Genomic DNA, 19,640 nt, shown 5'->3' with positions numbered 1-19,640 from the left:
GGCATTGTTCTATATGATAGGAAAATATCAGTGAACAAAATAGATAAAAAAAAAAAATTCTGCTTACATGGAGGCTATATTTTAGTAGGGTGGAAGAAAGACAACAAATACACACATAGGAAAATGTAGTTTGTCACAAAGTGATGAGTGCTATGGAAAGAGTGCAGGGAGGCTGGTAGAAAGGAGGGAAGGGTACAACTATAAACTCCGTAAGCCTTGGGGTGCCTGGGTGGCTCAGTTGGTTAAGCCTCCAACACCTGGGTTTGGCTCAGGTCATGATCTCACGGGTGGGGAGATCGAGCTCCTCGACCGATGAGCCCTGCATTGAGCCCCACACTCAGTAGGGAGTTTGCTTGAGATTCTCTCCCTCTGCTCCTTCCTCCAGGAGCACACACTCTCCCTCTCTCTCTCTCTCTAAAATAAATAAATCTTAAAAAAAAACCACACACACATAAAACAAACCAACAACTCTGTAAACCTCAATAAGCAAAAAACTGTAGGCCAGCGAGCAAACACCTAAAAGAGAGAGGGAGTCACATGGACATTTAGATCAGAGAGAAGTATTACAGGCAGAAGTCACAGTAACTGCCAAGCCCTGGTGTCTGGCTTGACTGAGGATAATGTGGCTGGAGCAGAAAGATCAGAAGAGGGGGATGGAGGTGGTTAGAGAGGAATCAAAGGAGAGGGGTGAGTAAATCATACATGGCTTTGAGTAGCCCAGAGAATGATTTTTTTCCCATTTTAAAATTGAGGTATAATATAAATAAAGTAAAACCCATCCCTCTAAATGTATAGTTCTGTGAGTTTTGATAAATGCATATCATCATCAATCAAGGTAAAGAACAGTTCTGTCACCCCCCCACCCCACCCCCCGCCGCAATTCCCTCATTCCTAGCCCCTGGCAACTTCAATCTGTTTTCTGTCCCCAGTTCTACCTTTTCTAGAATGTTATATAAATGTCATATAAATGGCTTCCTTCATTTAGTGTAATGCATTTGAAATTCATCCATATTATTGACTGTATCAGTAGTTCATTCTTACTTATTGCTAAGTGGTATTCCATTGTATAAATAGATATACCAGTTTGATTACTCCTTCTCCAGTTGGGGGACACTTGAGTTGTTTCCAGTTTTTGGTGACTACAAATAAAGTGACTATAAATGTTTATGCACAGATTTTTGTGTGAACCTAAATTTTACTGTTAACTTTCATTTCACCTGTGTAAATACCCAGAAGCCTGACTGCTTGGTCATATGGTATGTATATATTTAACTTTAAAACAAAGTGCCAAATTATTTTCCAAAATGAATGTGCTATCATTAATGACTGTCATCATTAATATATAAGAGTTCCAGTTGTTCTTCATCTTTGCCAGTAGTTTTTTCTTTCAAAAAGCCATCTAATTGGTGTGTACCTATTATGGTTTTAATTTGCATTTCCCTAATGACTAATAATGTTAAGCATCTTTTCACGTGCTTATTTGCCCTTGTGTAGATCTTCTTTGATGAAGTGTCTGTTTAAATATTTTGCCCATTAAAAAATTTGGGTTATTTGTTTTATTATTGAATGTTAACAGTTCATTATGTATTCTGGACAATAGATATATGATTTTCTCAGTCTGTGGCTTGTCTTTTCAATTTCTTTTTTTTTTATTTTAAAGATTTTATTTATTTTTGACAGAGAGAGTGAGTGTACAAGCAGGGTAAGCAGCAGACAGAGGGAGAGGGAGAAGCAGGCTCCCTGCTCAGCAGGGAGCCCAATGTGGGGCTCGATCCCAGGACCCTGGGATCATGACCTGAGCCGAAGGCAGATGCTTAACCGTCTGAGCCACCCAGGCGCCCCAGTCTTTTCAATTTCTTAACAGTGTCTTTTGAACAGTAGAAGTTCTTAATTTTGATTTAGTCTAATTTAGACACTTGTTATTTTATGGATTATACTTTTGGTGTCAGATCTAAGAAATCTTGGCTTAACTCAAGATCATGAAGATTTTGTTTTCTTCTAGGACTTTAATTTACTGATTTCACTACAACAAAGTGAGACCAACCACTAAGGAATTTCCCTGTAACCAAGGTGATCTGACTACACAATACTTCCACCTTTCCAAAGGATTTTGAAATACTAGAGATAATTAAGATAATAAAACCATTCTTGTTTTTCAATACAATTATATGGCTTAGGATTTCTGGTTAGAAGGAGAGGCAGTATTACTGTGAAAAGTCAGGTGACCAGGCTTCTAGTCCAGATTATGTGTCCAACCAGTTTGGTGACCATAGGCAAACTGTATAATCTTCCTGAGTTTCAGTTTCTTCAGAGGTTGCACAATACCAGCTTTCCCAAAGAACTGTTTGTTGTACATGAGTGTGCTGAAATATGTTAACTGGTGCTCCACGAAGAAAAGGGTCAAATAAGTTTGGATAAGACTTAATTAAATCAAGATACACAGAAGATAAATTGTTTCTTAATGGTGGGATTTATAAGAGTCTTTATTTGTGACTCTCTGGAGCACTACCTGAACTTGGTTTTTTTGGACTGATAAGTATAATAACGACTAGTTGCAAAACATGACTTGTTCTCCCTCCCTCTGTGCCCCACCCTCTCACATGTTTACAGCGGGAACATATATATTGAGGTATGCTAAAGGATGTTTATGGGATCTTCTATGAGAGAACAGGCTTTATCTGTATTGGGAAAGAGAAAAAATTTTAGCCCAGGGTAAAAAAGGTAAATCATCAGAAGAAAGTACATGTACCATCAAGCTCTAGATCCAGAACATGCAGTTAATTGAGTACACTTGACATTTATCAAGTATATGGTTGAAGATACAGTATTGAGAGACAGCATGTGCATTGTGAAAGAACAGGAAAGAACGAGTCCTAAATTTTTAAACTATATTTCTTGAAATAGCCTAAAAGCATAATGACAAATCTGTCTCTTAACTTTTGTAAAACTCTGCAAATATGATTCCTATAGACACACAGAATGATATATGACCTTGTACTGGAATGGAGTAAGTGAAAGAGCATGCACTTTAGACCAATAAAGACCTAGGTGAGAATCTCAGCTGTTTTTCCATTTCTATGTGTGACTTTTCAATGAGCTTCAGTTTTCTCACTTGTAAAGAAGTCTCTAACCTTGTAGCTTGTTTTAATGGTCAATGAGTAAGCATATGTAAAGCAGCTAGAAAAGTACTTGATACACAGAAGATGTTCAGTAAAATATTTTCTACCCCCCGTTACTGAGAGTCCTCAGTGTACAGAGACCAGGGTTTGTCAGGCACAGTATCTTGTACCTATGTGATAGGCACTCAATAATGTGTAGGAAGATGAGTAAACTTTGATTTCCAAACTGTGAAATATTACACATCTTTCAAGACCTGACTCAAATATCACTTCTTCTATAGTGTGGTCTGTTTCTCAAAGCTTAACAGATTTTTACTTTGCCAATGAGCTCTCTAAGTATTTTGCTCTTACTTCTATGTTATTTGGCACAGTTTTTCCTTGATTTGCTGTTACTTGTAGACATGCTGCATCTTCCCTACAAATGCAATCTCTTCTTGCAGGCAGAAACTGTTTTATTATCTTCTGTTTCTCTTTCAGTGTTTAGCATAGTTCTTGTTCAAAAAACATATATTGAATAAGTACTAGGTAACATCCTCTGACCGGGAATGATGACTAATAGAGTTTTCCTCAGCTCAAGTTAGGGCCCTTCGGGCCTTTCCATCACTTGTTAGATGGCTTTCTCTTTTTTTAAGTAAATCTTGCTATTAATCCCATGTCTCAAAAAAGTTCTAAAAATCTGTTTTTGTGACACCCCTTCTCTTTGTTCCCACTGCATTTTAGGCAGATCTCTATTACAACTTTTACACATAGTTTTGTAATTCTATTTTTAGAAGACTATGAACTCCTGGTGGGGATGGCCCACATCTGTATCCCTACCCCCTAACAGATTTTGGGATGTACTAAGTATTCAAAAAAATATTTGCAAGATGAGTGAATGAAAAATTCTATTATTATGAACATGACATGAACTTGGGGGTAAAAATAAACCATGTTAAATGGATTTCCCATACATAAGGGCCCAGTGCAAGATGTCACAGAAGTAACTCACAGTGTTTTTTGGTGGGGAAAATGAAGACTGGGAAAGGGCAGAAAATACAGTCTTTGTATTCTTGGGATGAAACAATATCCAAGAGGGATGCGAGCACTGGTCATGCAAGAAAAGGGAAAAGCAATTGAAAACAACAGAAAACCATGAATCTAGTACAAGGTCAAGCTTTCTAAGAGTTCCACACAAGAGAGCAGGAATGATTCTTTTAAGGAAAGGTTAGGTTTTCCATACTAAAATGAGTCTGGAAAAGGTGGAAAGAAGTCATAAGAAATATTAACAGCCTCAGTATCAACTGCAGTGGAAATAAACCTAGCTTTTGAATAATGTTACTTGAAATTATGCCTACCTCACGTTCCTCTTCTTGTTCTTTGCGAATCTGCTCCAAACGAAACTGTTCTGCCATCTCTCTCTCATGAGCTTCCCTCTGTCAATGAAAGAGAAAGGAAGCCAGCACTCAGTAAACACTGGTTTACTTAAAAAGGAGAAGAAAAAAAAAAGAGCTCACTCCCAGCACTGTGATAATAGAAATGTTTTTTTCTGGAACAAGAATGGAAATGGAAGCAACAACAAAGCATAGCTCTCAGCTCATGTTGAGTACCCATACAAACACCTGCGTAGTTCTGGGTAGTGTGGCATTCAAGACCCATCAGAAGACCTTTCCCTGGTCTTCCTTTCTGGTCTTTTCTGCTATTTCTCCTGTACCCAAATATCAAGCTCTAGTCACATCAGCTTCTATCATGCACCCATGCTTTCTGGCTCCTTGCTGCTAGCATATACCACCTCTTGTCTCCTACCCCTTTTTTCTATTTAGTACACATATACAACCTCTTTCATGAAACCCTCTCCAATAGATTCCCACTTATTAGCTCTCCAGAAAAGCTGGAACAGACTTTCCACTGAAACTCCTGTTCACTAATCTCTCACAAAACTCAGGGCTTCCCTTATGACTTTTAGGACCCTTGCGTAAGTATTATAGCTAACTGTGTTTTTGAGTTAATCTATTCTACACCATATTGTGAGCCTTCTTTTGAGGGCAGAAACTGTGGCTTATTCATTTCCCTCTCCTTCAATGCCCAGTAGAGAAGTAGGTACTCAAGAAATATTAAATAAATTAATGGTTCTCAGTGTTCTCAACCCTGATTGCACAGTAGAAATCACATGAAGAGCTTTTATTTTTTTTTATTTTTTTATTTATTTTTTTTTTTTAAAGATTTTATTTATTTGAGAGAGAGAGAGTACATGAGAGGGGGGAGGGTCAGAGGGAGAAGCAGACTCCCTGCCGAGCAGGGAGCCTGATGCGGGACTCGATCCAGGGACTCCAGGATCATGACCTGAGCCGAAGGCAGTCGCTTAACCAACTGAGCCACCCAGGCGCCCACATGAAGAGCTTTTAAAACATTGCTAGGTTTTTACCACAGACTGATTAAAAAACAAGGAAAATAAATATTAGGCCCATTTTTGTTTTCATATTTCATGATTCTTAAAAAACTTTTTGTTGTCAAATGAACCATGCTTTAAGAACCAAGGGTAGAATTATATTCTGTTAATTGAATCTAGCTTACTCCATTGCAAACCCAACATTCTTAGGGATCAAAGTGATAAAAGGACTGGCAATTAAATAATAAAAGACTATTTAGGATTGAGTTCTTTATCTCAGAAGTCCTTTGACCAAACCTACCTTTGCTCTGTCAGCCTCAAGTGAAAGGCGATAGGCCTCATCTTGCTCTCTCTTCACATTTTCTCTGGCTTCACGTTCATCCTTAGAAGAAAGGAAAAGATTCAAATGTGTTTTACTATATTACTTTTTTAATAGAAGAAAACAATGATAATCCCCTTGTCTACTCCTGTGTGAATTTATTAGAATTAAATAAGGCACTTCTAAAGTATATAGGTTAGAAATAAGCAAACAAGCAAGAAGAGCAGCACAGCAGATAGTGAAATAACAATGTCTGGAGCCTAGCTCTACCACTTATAAACTGTGTGACCTTGGGCAAGTTATTTAACCTCTCTGGATCTCAGTTTCTTCAACTGTAAAATAGAAATAGTATTTGTTTTATAGGGTTGTTGTGAGAATTAAATGCAATAATATATAAACTGTCTTGCAAAGCACCTGACAGTTCATTTTTACAATGATTAGTTCCCTTCCCCTTTTCTCCTGATTTTTCTAAGATAAACTTGGAGACTGTCACCACTGGGGCTAAGGACTGGGAGAGAGTAAAGGACTAGAAAGTAAGCCTCTGGTCAGCATAAGCAGCAGCTGAAAGCAAAATACCCTGGTTAACTACAGTCCACATCACACCAGTGAAGCTTGGTTATTGAACTAAGTATTCCCCACAACGCTCACACTCATGAAGTGTGGATGACTTAGCAGTTATCCAAGTTGGAGATCTTTTAAAACATTTTTAGCTTCTGCAGTGATTGTGTCATCTACCTACATTTAAATCGTTACTTCATATGAAATTAAAAGTTCATGCAACTACCAGAATTTCTCATTTGTTAAATTCTGAAGTACAGCCAATGTACATGTACTGAAATTTAATAAATAGCCACACCTGTTGACATTAGAATATAGGTTCCCTTTTGGGCCATTTTGTGTAATAGCTGAACGAATCATATAAAGTCACCAATATTTGACTGTTTTTGACCTCTAAAAATGGAAATTTCATATGGTTTAACTTAGTACTTTCTAAGTTTTTGGCTCCCCAAGTCAGTATATACTTAGGTGCTCTCACTGATACCTATTCAAGACTGGCCTTCTCTCTGAAGTCTCAATCTCCTTTTAGTTTCAATGATTCAACTAATTCCAAAATCTCTGATATAAATAGTAACATTTCACTGATTCCCAATCTTTTAAATAAAAAATCTGGAAGAATTATAAGTTGCTGGCCTAAAGCTAATTGCTATATTATCTATGATGAAAGGGTATGCTACGTGAATTATATGGTGGAACACAGTTTCAGGAATAATATTTAACTACCTGAGAGACCACTCAGGCTGCAAAGCATTCAAGGATAATTTACATGTCATATAATATTACACATGAATAAAAATAGGTTTTATTTTTATTTTATTTATTTATTTTTTTAAAAGATTTTATTTATTTGACACAGAGAGAGATAGCGAGAGCAGGAACACAAGCAGGGGGAGTGGGAGAGGGAGAAGCAGGCTTCCTGCCGAGCAGGGAGCCCGATGTGGGACTCGATCCCAGGACCCTGGGATCATGACCTGAGCCGAAGGCAGACGCTTAACGACTGAGCCACCCAGGCGCCCATAAAAATAGGTTTTAAAAACATCTATTTAGTTTGGTACTAAGCCATTAGTATTTATATTTTAGAGAAATAGAAGCATATACCTTTAAATATATTTTCACTAATTCCAGCTGGGTATTTCCCACTTTGGTATATACATTAGGTTTTACTGTGACCAGATACAATCAGCCTGATAAGGTATATTTTGTGCATTTCTATTTATATTAGCATTTGCTTAATTCATTACTTTGAATTCCTTCTTCCATTCAATATCCAAGTTTGTACACCATGGCCACTTAATAGTTCATTTGGCCATGGTTGATCTATATTTGATATATAATGTCTTTATTTTTTTAAGTCACTGAGGAGAGGTAATCAGGGCAGGGGGGGGCGGGGATTAGCAGATCTGTGTTTAAGTCCAATCCCTGCCAGTAGCAAGCTGTGTGTTCTAGGATAAATAATGTCTCCCTTTTCAGTCATTTATTAAATTAAAGGATTGGATTTCTAAGGATTTTATGCCTCTGTGGACAAGTCTATCTTCCCAAATTCAGAAATCCCTAATACAATCAGTATAACCTATGGGAATAATCTTATCTTTCTATATTTCAAATGGAGAAACACTTAAGATGTCTAAAATTTTAATTTTACATTACTTTCTTGACCCTGGCCCTCCAAATTAGTTTAAGTTTCTCTTGTAACATTCTGTACTTTCCCTTTAAAACATTTATCACAATTGCAATTAATTAATTATCATATAATCATTTACTTAATGTGAGATTCCCCCATGACACTGTAAGCATCGTAAAGGCAGGGACCTTGCCTATATTATACACCTCTATATTCCAAGTGTTTCACACATTGCCTAGTTTTGGGGAGGTGTTTAATAAGCATTTGTTGAATAAATAAATTGTCTTTCCATGCATAAAATATTTATTGTCTGCAGTAAAAATTAAGAAGGAAGAAGACAGCTCATCCACAAAGCAGCCCCATCTGAGTCAATGAAATCAACTGGCTGGGCAGAAATGACATGTTATGACACTATGTACACACAACAAAGGGACCTTCTAAAAGCTACCACAGCTGGAAGCCCTTTGAACACAAATATAGTTGATAATAAAAGCATTCTAAGTAAACAGCTCTGTTTTAAAACAGACTGTTGCAGATATGAAAGGCCATTAAATACAGAGATCTCTGCCACAAAATGTGGCACCTGTTGAGAGGACTTCCTGAACAGGCTAACTTGCTTCCTTCCTTCCTTCCCCCCACCCCTCTCCTTTTATATTAGGCATCACACTAGCACTGAGGATACAGAGACAGGCCATAGTTTACTAAGGGAAGACACAGATAGTCATCCTTGGATCACCTTCATCATTATTTTATGGAGCCTACTGACTTACTGTGAAGATTTCAGTGTTCAAGTTTTGCATTATTTTCCTTTTGTTCCTTAAATACTGCCACTCTCTTTCCACCTGGAATAGTTCCTGCTCCGTCATCTCTGTCATTAAAAATCTACCAGCTTGGGGCACCTGGGTGGCTCAGTCGTTAAGCGTCTGCCTTCAGCTCAGGTCATGATCCCAGGGTCCTGGGATCAAGCCCCACATCGGGCTCCCTGCTCAGCGGGAGGCCTGCTTCTCCCTCTCCCACTCCCCCTGCTTGTGTTCCCTCTCTCGCTGTGTCTCTCTCTGTCAAGTAAATAAATAAAATCTTAAAAAAAAAATCTACCAGCTTTTCATACACTTTTAGAAATACAAGAGACCAACATGTACAAAAGAGCTACTATATAGATGAAGAAACTGAAATCATATGAGGATAAAGGATTTATACAAGACTACCCATTAGGTGGCAGAGCTTAGACTTGAATCCAGATCTCCTGACAGCTTCCTCTCCCCTCCCAGCTGCAATCCAATGCTCTTTCCTTTGCTCACAGCTCTCCCTGACTATCGCAAATAGAAGGGCTAGCTCAGGCATGTGGCTCAGGATGAATTTTTCTAAACTTATCATGGTCAGAGCTTTTTATGTGTTTGGTAGTTGCTTGTGAATGGCTACCATTTCTTCTTTTCTGTCTTGTAGATTTTATACTTCTTTCTCTAATTGTCCTGTTCACTGTCATCTCCAATCTGGGGATTTAAAGAACACTGCTCAGGCATCTCCCCCATATTGTTCTATACAATTAGATTTTTAAAAAGAAAATTCCAGGTGTTGTGGTTAACATTTCATGTACAAACTTGTTCTCATATTCTATAGATGTGCCTCTTGGAACTTCTCCTGTGTCGTACAAATATAGTCCTTGTGGAGTTTCCCCTTGCTAAATCTGAGTGGACAGATTAGACAAAGTGACTAGAAATACATGTATGTTGTGTGGAAGTAGAACAGCTGGATAATCAGGTTCAGAAATAGGTCTCAGGTGCTGCTTGGGCTATGGCTTGGGCTATTTGGCATCAAAATACTCTTTATCACATCAAAATGTGAAGCTGGATTGCTCAGAATGAAGTGATAGCCTCCACTAGAGCCTTTCATTTATAGCATACCTGTCACTGCTCTCATACTGCTTTGTGCTACACTCATTTATATAATTGTCTCACTGTTCCCTACCTGAGCTGTAAGCTCCGAGAGGGAAAAGACTCCATTTGATATTTCCTTCTATTCCCTATGGCATCTAGGGTACCATCTTATATATGGCAAGCATTAAATACGTATCTGTTAGATGAATGAATGGAAGTTCTGGAGCTTCTAAGTATTCAAACTAGTAATGTTTATCTACATATATTTCTTATCCTGAGTATTATAATGACTTGTTAAGAAGTGCAAAAATTAGAATTCAAACCTAGTCTTTCTCACCCCAAAGCCTGTTTTTTTCCCACTGTGACATAGTAGGTGGCTCGGTATAGTTCTCTGAGACAGTAGCCATTGAGTCATATTTTTCTACAACCCATTAAAATTAATGAAAACATTCTGAGCTGTCAAATGGTTCCTAAATGAGCAGCTTAAACAGAAATGGAATTTAGGTGTAACTTGTTACTCCTTGGTAGTGTTTAAAATTAGTAATCATCAGTTAATACCCAAAAGACTAATGCAAAATTCTAAATTATCAAATTGAAGCAGCCTATAGTGGTTAGGCTTGTTTCAAATACTTACCAAATACATATACAAGTATGCACATACATATATATACATATGGTATTTGTTATTTATCTTTTCTTCTTGAATGCCCAGGTCAGAATGTACACCTTGTTCTTTGCCCTGATAAGTAAAACCTGGTAAGCAGGGACATGGCCCTGATATGTATCCCTGAAAAGGTATGGACCAAGATAACTTGAAATTCTCTCAATATAAATACTTAGAGTTAGATAAAATATAACAAAGATATTTAAAAAGTATTACTTAGCATGCGAGAAGGTAAGAAGCAAAGAAAGAGAAATACCTGGGTACCAGAAATAAAGAGGAAACTGAAAAATTAGAGCTGCAAATGAGGAGGTAATATAGAATCTGACAAGGTAGACTACCCATTTTGGTAACCTAGAGGACCAATTGAAACCAGAAGATTTTATTTTGGACCTAAGCAAGGTAGGGAACTGGAAAGTTATCTATGGGATAACTTTTGGCAGTATAGTATTAGTATAATTGGAGTCTGGGAATACGGTGCGGGGGAAGAGGGAGAGAAACCTTATTTTAAGAAATGATGGCCAAAAGTATTCTGAATTTGATAAAAACTAAAAAGCCACAGATCTAAGAATCTAAATGAACACCAGGTGAAAGAAACATGAAGAAAGCTACATCCAGGAACAGCATAACCAAATTGCATAAAATTAAAAATAAAAAGAAAAATCTTGAAACCAGAGAAGACATAATATGTATAGGGGAATAAATTAAGAATGAAAGCAGACTTCTCAGAAACCGTGCAAGTGGTAAGAGAGTGGAGCAACATCTTTAAAGCACTGAAAGAAAACAATGTGTCAACTAAGAATCCTATATTCAGTAAAAATACCTTTCAATTGAAGATGAAATAAAAAGAATTTTTCAGATATACAAAGGGTAAAGAATTAGTCACCAGCATGTGTACTACAGTAAAAGTTAAAGGAAGTCCTTCAGGTAGAAAGAAAATCATACCAACCAGATGGAAATCTGGATCTACACAGAGGTGAACTAGAAATAGGAGCTTTGTGGGTAAATTAAGAGACATTTTTTTCTTACTATTTAAATTTCTTAAGAAACAATTGAGTGTATACCAATGGCATTTTTTATTTATTATTTTATTTTTAAAGATTATACTTATTTATTTGACAGAGAGAGAGAAAGCGAGAGAAGGAACACAAGAAGGGGGAGTGGGAGAGGGAGAAGCAGGCTTCCCACTGAGCAGGGCTCATGACCTGAGCCAAAGGCAGATGCTTAACGACTGAGCCATCCAGGCGCCCCCCAGTGGCATTTTTTAAAGAAACAGAAGAACCCATTCTAAAATTCATATGGAAACTCAAAGGACCCCAAATAGCCAAAACAATCTTGAAAAATAACAAAGTTGGAAGACTAATATTTCCTTATTCCCAAACTTACTATAAAGCTACAGTAGTAAAAACACTGTAGTAATTTATCCATTCTTAACTATAATGCAATATTACTCAGTCATGCAAAAGAATGAGATCTTGCCATCTGCAACAATATGGAGGACCTAGATGATATATTGCTAAATGAAATAAGTTAAACAAAGAAAAGACAAATACCACAGGATTTCACTCACATGTGGAATCTAAAAAAACAAAACAAACAAGAGACAAAAAAACAGACTTAAGTACAGAGAACAAACTGCTAATGGGGAGGTAGGTAGGTAAGATGGGTGAAACAGATAAAGGGGATTAAGAATACACTTACCATGATGAACACTGAGTAATGTACAGAATTATTAAATCATTATACTGTATACCTGAAACTAATATAACAATGCATGTTAATTATACTTCAAATAATAATAATAATAAAAACCATTATAGTACTGGCAGAAGGACAGATATTTAGACCAATGGAATAGAATAGAGAGCCCAGAAATAAACTCACATACGTGATAAATTTATTTATTTATTTATTTATTTATTTAAAGATTTTATTTATTTATTTGACAGAGAGAGACACAGTGAGAGAGGGAACACAAGCAGGGGAGTGGGAGAGGGAGAAGCAGGCTTCCCGCTGAGCAGGGAGTCCAATGCAGGGCTCGATCCCAGGACCCTGGGACCATGACCTGAGCCAAAGGCAGATGCTTAATGACTGAGCCACCCAGGTGCCCCGATAAATTTATTTTTGACAAGAGTGTCAAGACCATTCAAAGGAGAAAGGACAGTCTTTTCAATGAATGGTGCTGGGAAAGCTACAAAAGAATGAAGTTGGGCCCTCACTTTATTTTATTTATTTTTTTTAAAGATTTTATTTATTTATTTGTCAGAGAGAGACACAGCGAGAGAGGGAATACAAGCAGGGGGAATGGGAGAGGGAGAAGCAGGCTTCCCGCGGAGCAGGGAGCCCGATGCGGGGCTCGATCCCAGGACCCCGGGATCATGACCCAAGCCCAAGGCAGACGCTTAACGACTGAGCCACCCAGGTGCCCTGGGCCCTCACTTTAAACCTCATAAAAAAATCAACTCAAAATGGATCAAAGACCTAAAATTAAGAGTTAAAACTATAAACATTTTATAAGAAAATATAGGTGAAAAATCTTCATGACCTTGGATTAGGCAATGATTTCTTTAGTATGACAATGAAACCATAGGCAATAAAAAGAAATAAATAAGTTAGGTATCATCAAAATTAAAAACTTCTGTGCATCGAAAGACACTACCAAGAGAGTGAAAAGGCAATTCACAGAGTGGAAGAAAATATTTGTGAATCATATATCTGATAAGAGTTTAATATCCAGAACCCCTATAAGTTAACAACAACAAAAATGAACAATCCAATCAAAAAATGGGCAAAGGACTTGAAAAGACATTTCTCAATAGAAGATATATAAATGGCCAATAAGTACATGTTCATAGCAGCACTATTCACACTAGCCACCTAAGTGTTATAAACAGATGACTGGATACACAAAATGTGGTATACAGATACAATGGAATATTATTCAGCCATAAAAGGAAGGAAGTCCTGATACATACTACAACATGGATAAACCTTAAAGGCATTATACGAAAAGAAGTCAGACAGAAAAGGACAAATATTGTATGTTTCCACTTAACATGAGTTACTTAGAGTAGGTAGATTCATAGAAACAGAAAGTAAATCAGAGATTACTAGGAACTGATGGGAGCAGAATGGAGAGTTACTGCTTATTAGACTGGCTAGATCTCTAATTCAATGGTGAATAGAAGTGATATGAACAGACATTCCTGCCTTTTTCCTGATTTTAGTAAAAAAAATTCAGTCTTTCACCAGTAAGTATTAGCTTGTAGGTTTTTTTTTTTTTTAAATAGATGTTCTTTATCAGGTTCTACTCTATTCCTATTTTACAGAAAGTTTCTATCAGGAATGGATTAGCTTTAGCCTAATGTTTTTTCTACATCCACTGAGATAATCATATGGTGAATCACACGGATTGATTCTCAAGTCTAAGGCAAGAAAAGGAAATAAACGACATCTAGAATGAAAAGGAAGATGTACAACTCTCTTTATCACAAATAAAATGATTAGAGATATGGAAAATTATATGGATTCTACCAAAAAGCGATTAGAACTAATAAGTGATTTTGGTAAGATTGCAAGATATAAAATTGATATACAAAAAGCAACCTCATTTCTATATACTAGCAACAAACAGAATTTACAATTTTTAAAAATACCACTTATAATAGCATAAAATATGTGAAGTACTTAGGAATAAATTTGACAAAAAGATGTACACTGAAAATTATAAAATACTGCTGAGAGAAATTAGACCTAAATAAATGGAGAAATACATCCATTTTCATGGATTAAAGAGTCATGGATTAGAATGGAGTCCAGATAGAGACCTATGCATATGTAATCAACTGATTCTTGACAAAGATGCAAAGGCAGTTCAATGGAAAGGATAGTCTTTGCAACAAATAGTGGTGGAACTACGAGATATCCACGTCTCCCTCCATCCCCAAGAACTTCAATCCATACTTCATACTATATACAAAATTTAACTCAAATGGATCATGGACCTTAGTATAAAATCTAAAGTTATAATACTTTTAGGAGAAATATAGGAAAAAATAGTTACCTTGAATTAGGCAAATATTTCTTAGATATGACCTAAAAGCGGGACAGATTTAAAAAAAATCTAAATTGGACTTCATCAAAATTAAAAACTTCTGCTCTCTTTAAAGAGAGTTGAAAATGATAATGAAAATTAAGATACAAACTGGGAGAAAAATCTTTGCAAATTACTTATCAAATAAAGAACTTCTATCTAGAACAGATAACTCAAAATCCAAAAATAACAAATAATCCCATTTAAAAAGTGGGCAAAAATAAAGACATATGGACAGCAAGAAAGCACATGAAAAGCAGCTTGATCTCATTAATCACTAGGAAAATGCAAATTAAAACTACAAGGAGGCACTACTATATAGAGTCTACTAGAATGTCTTAAATTTAAAAAGATTAACCATTCCTAGGGTTAACAAGGATGTAGAGCACTGGAACTCTCTCTCATGCACTCATGATAGGAGTGTAAAATGGTGCAACCACTTTGGAAAACACTTTTAGCAGTTTCTTAAAAAATTAAGCATATACTTACTATATAAGCTAGTCATTCTACACCTAGGTGGTTACCCAAGACAAATGAGAGCATATACAAAAACTTATATACAACTGTTCATAGCAGCTTTATTTGTAATAGTCCCAAACTAGGAAATAATCCAAATGTCTGTCAACAGGTGAATGGACAAAAAAATGTGAAAAAATACAAACACCACTGAAAGTGGCAGTAGGTGCTTTCACTGAACCACTGCTTGTTCAGAGCAGACAGGTATTGGAGCCTCTGTCATAATGTAATGATTCCTCTTCATAGGACTTCAGAGAGTGGGAGGCAGTTACCTTATAAGCACAAATAGCCACCATATTACTCAGTGGCTACTGGAGGGAAGACTTGTCCTATATGTTAGTAGTCTATTTTAGGATCCAGGATAGCTAACAATGAATGAAGCATTTAGGTCTGTTGGAATATTGCTATTTAGTATGGGTGAATATTCAAGCATTCTGTGTGCATGTGTGTGTGTATGTGTGTGTGAGAGAGATGAGCTAATCAGAAAGAAAAATATAGCATATTTAAGCTATTTTGCTGTTTAAAAACTTGTCTTAAAAAAGGCATTTATGCAAAATTTTAAAATGCAATTGTTAAATTATTCTGAAAGGTAGCATTGTTAATATTGTTGAATGGTCATTGCACAACATTGTGAATACACTGAATGACACACATTATAGTAATTAACTATGTTATGTAAATTCTACTTATATTAAAAAATATTAGAACTAAAAAATATAATAAAATTTCTGTATATCCATATAGTGGAATATTACTAACCAATTCAATGGAATGAATTATTGATACATGCAACAACATGAATGAATCTCAAATAATTAGGCTAAGTGAAAGAAGCCACACTGAAGAGTATATTCTGTATGATACAGTTTTTTATAAAATTTGAGAAGACGCAAACAAATCTACAGTAACAGAAAGATCAGTGGTTGCATGGGACTTGGAAGTTTGGCAGGTAGATACAGGAGGAAGTGACTGCAAAGTTATATGAGGAAACTTTTGAGAGTGATGGATATGAACAGATTTCACTATTTTGATTGTAGTAAGAGTTTAATGAGTATAAATATGTCAGAAACTTTTAGGTTGTTTACTTTTTATAGGTTCAGCTTATTATGTATCAATTATACTCCAAAATAGCTTTAGAAAATAAATGATTAATAATACTAAAAAATTAATGGATGGATTAAACAGCAGCTTAGACACAGGTGAAGAGAGAATTAATGAAGTGGAAGTAATGTGAAAAAATCACCTAAATTGCAACACAGAGAGATACAGAGAAATAAAATATGATAGAGAAGTTAAAAGACACAGAGGATATAATCAGAGTGTCTAATATGCATCTGCTAGGAATTCTAGAAGAGGGTATAGAAAAGGTATAGAAGTATAGAAAAAGTATAGAAAAGGGAGCAATACTCAAAGAGATAATGCTTTTGAATTTTCTAGTATGAGATAATATTAAATGGGTAAGGACCATTTCAAATGTTAACCTCTAGCTAGAAACTACTAAGCTGAATAAACATATCAATTGGTTGAAGTCCCATAATCAAGGAGTAGAGCTTTGAATGCCACCTCACCTGAAAAACACCAGCTCTGATTCTCGATTCTGCTAATCCAATGATAAGACCTTGAATGACTGGGCTGTAGTAACAGAAGTAGTAGTTAAAACCTTGCCAAAGTGTGATTCAATGACAAGCAGCACTGAAAACAACTGGAAGCTTGTCAGAAATGCAGAATCTTGGGCCCCATTCCAGATCGATGAAAGCAGAACATAAATTTTAATAAGATCTCCAGGTGATTCCTATGCACATTTAATTTTGAAAAGCACTGTTTAAGAAGGGCATCTTACAGAAAGCAAGAATCTCTTTGCTTGAAGGTAACATATCTAATATTGTTTAAGTGACAAGTGGTTGGGATGTTTTTTTGCTTGCAGGAAAGCCATAAATGGGAGAAGTTCATATACATGGGTAGAGAAGAATACTTAAATACTACTAGGATTAGGATTTAATCCATCAGCAGCCAGGCAGAAGTCTGAGAGACAAGACCTGTGCTTTTGAATTGAGACCCCACAATAGGTTCTTAAGTGGTCATGTAGATTGCTCACATAGGAACATGTCCATTGAGAGCATACACTCTGAGAAAGATAACAGAGAGAGAAAAATGTATTTCCTCTCCCATATGGCACCCCCATTACATGGAAAGTCCAGCCAAATGCTCTGGAGATTTTTTTGGTGTGTGTGTGTGTGTGTGTGTAACAGAAATGATGTAATGGTCTCCAGTAAAATCTTTTACATTCGGTTGCTACTTCTCTAGTTAGGATTCCTTCCTGAAAGTAGATAAGACAGGAAGAGAAAGCTTCTTTTCAATCATAGGTGAACAAACCATGGTCTTAGGGCCAAAACTGGCCTGTGGCCTGGTTCTGAAAATAAAAGTTTTACTGAAGCATAGTCATGACGTATTATGTATGATTCCTTTTGTGCTACAATAGCACAGTTGAGTAGGTGTACAGAGAGTATATGGCCCTCAAAGCTAAAAATATTACCTGACCCTTCACAGAAAAAGTTTGATGACCCATTTAAATCATCATCAATGTTGATTTCAGCTTTTTTAACTTTTAGTAAGCAGGGAATAAAACTCTAATGAGATTTACAGTTCATGGAAATTTAGGGAAAGCTTCAGGAAAAGGAAAGGTCAGATGGAAAGAGTAACTAATTTTTTCAGTACAAGAAATCAGAAGCCATAACCTAGCTCTGACAGCATTAAAGATTTAAAGTCAAAAGTCTCACAGCCACTTATTTCAAATTATTGATAAAAATAATTTGACTAAACATAAGAATGCAAGAGAATTATATACCTAGGTTTCCAGAAAAAGTGGAAGAATACTTTCTAACTCTAGACATATTTGAACAAATCAGCTGTCTTAGAGGCTTAAGTATAGAATTTTTTTGTTGTGAACCACTTGCTATCTTGGCTTTCAGGCAATGACTCTGTTGAACATCTACTATAAATAATACACTGGGCCAGGTATTGTGGGAAAGAGAATGATGTTACACTAGTCCTTACATTAAAGAGTGCTTTTAATTTCATGTAAAAGGGACAAAGGATTTTTGTTGTTACTTTAATGGAGACTCTGTAGTTATATACTGCTATTATCAAATTTCTATTGTTGAAAGTATAGTGTCAGTAAAAGAATTACCTTTCTAAAATCAAAATCACATTACAACACTCTCCTAACTTCCAATGATTTCCCCATGCCTTCAGGATAAAGCCCAAATTCTTAGCATAGCTGCCCTCACATACTTTATCAGCTTCATTGTCCACTTCTCCCTTCCACATATCCTATGTTCTAGCCATACATAACTCTGAATAGACCAGGCTTTTGCATGCCTCCCTGCCTTTATATATCCTTTATCCTTGGTCTGGAATACTCTTCCCTTTGGCCAAAATCACACTTGTCTTTCAGGCCCACCTTAAGTGTCCAGGTAGACACAGGTACTCCCTCCACCCCCACCCCTGGGTAGAATGGCTTCACTTCTGTGTTCTATTCACATCATAGTATTATAGTTATATATTTACATATTTGTCTCTTCCATTAGACTGAGAATTTAGAGGGCAAGGATACTGTTTTATTAATCTCTGAATTTTTCCAGCATACATTACCACCACCAAGTTGGCGCTTGGTGGATAATAATAGTAGTTAATGTTTAGTGAATGCTTACTTTATGCCAGGCACTTTTCTAATTAGTTTGCGTATTATTATTTGATTTCATCCTCATGTATATTGAGGGAAGGAAGAAAGAAAGGAGGTGATTACATATTTAAGAAGAAAGAAAGGGAAAAGGAGCTAATGTACCTGCTCTAGAAACTATCATGGATCTCAGAAGTGTCAATAGCCTTTGCAAGCTAAATCCTCTTGTTTTACTTTCCTCTTGCTTCCATTAGTTATTATTACCTCTATCTTGGGTTCTGAGATTTAAAAGATGGTTAGAAGCCTTGAGAGAAAGGATAATAGGCAAGGATGGGAGTTAAGAAATATAGCTTTACTGAGGAAAATGGTCCTCTTGTGTAGGGTGTTAGATTATTCCAGGACTACCCTCTGTAACATAATCTGTATGAATGACAAGTTTCTTTTCAGGGTACTCCTCATGCTGATGACTGGGCACAGTGCCTGGCACAGAGTAGTTAGTCAACAAATGTAGACCGAATTCAACTGGGAGGATAATTAACTGACTTCTTCAAGTCACCAAAACAGACAAGCCAGTCCCTGGCAATTCTGTAGATTCACTGATCTCAAAAAGTAAAAGAATTCAAATATATAATAATTTAAAGCCAATGGCAAGGTTTCATTCCTTTTGATGGGTGCATAATATTCCATTGTATATATATACCATATCTTCTTTTTTTTTAATTTAAAAAAAATTTTTTTTATTGTTATGTTAATCCCCATACATTACATCATTAGTTTTAGATATAGTGTTCCATGATTCATTGTTTGTGCATAACACCCAGTGCTCCATGCAGAA

General features: G+C 36.3%; 1 protein-coding gene across 3 annotated transcripts in view; it reads right to left on the bottom strand.

Annotated features, from left to right (window-relative positions):
* FAF1 (Fas associated factor 1) overlaps positions 1 to 19,640 on the bottom strand; it is a 514,999-nt gene that overhangs the window by 45,635 nt on the left and 449,724 nt on the right. For all 3 annotated transcript variants that reach the window (XM_032429321.1, XM_032429322.1, XM_032429323.1), the window contains 2 exons: positions 5,786 to 5,866; positions 4,454 to 4,531 (listed from right to left, as the gene is read on the bottom strand). In XM_032429321.1, the coding sequence (XP_032285212.1) occupies positions 4,454 to 4,531; positions 5,786 to 5,866 (159 nt within the window). The remainder of the gene's footprint in view (positions 1 to 4,453; positions 4,532 to 5,785; positions 5,867 to 19,640) is intronic.

The sequence above is a fragment of the Phoca vitulina genome, unplaced genomic scaffold, assembly GCF_004348235.1.
Source record: "Phoca vitulina isolate PV1807 unplaced genomic scaffold, GSC_HSeal_1.0 scaffold2, whole genome shotgun sequence".
Classification (NCBI taxonomy): domain Eukaryota; kingdom Metazoa; phylum Chordata; class Mammalia; order Carnivora; family Phocidae; genus Phoca; species Phoca vitulina.
Note: the sequence above shows the minus strand (reverse complement) of the source record. Positions and strands in the feature narration are given on the sequence as shown.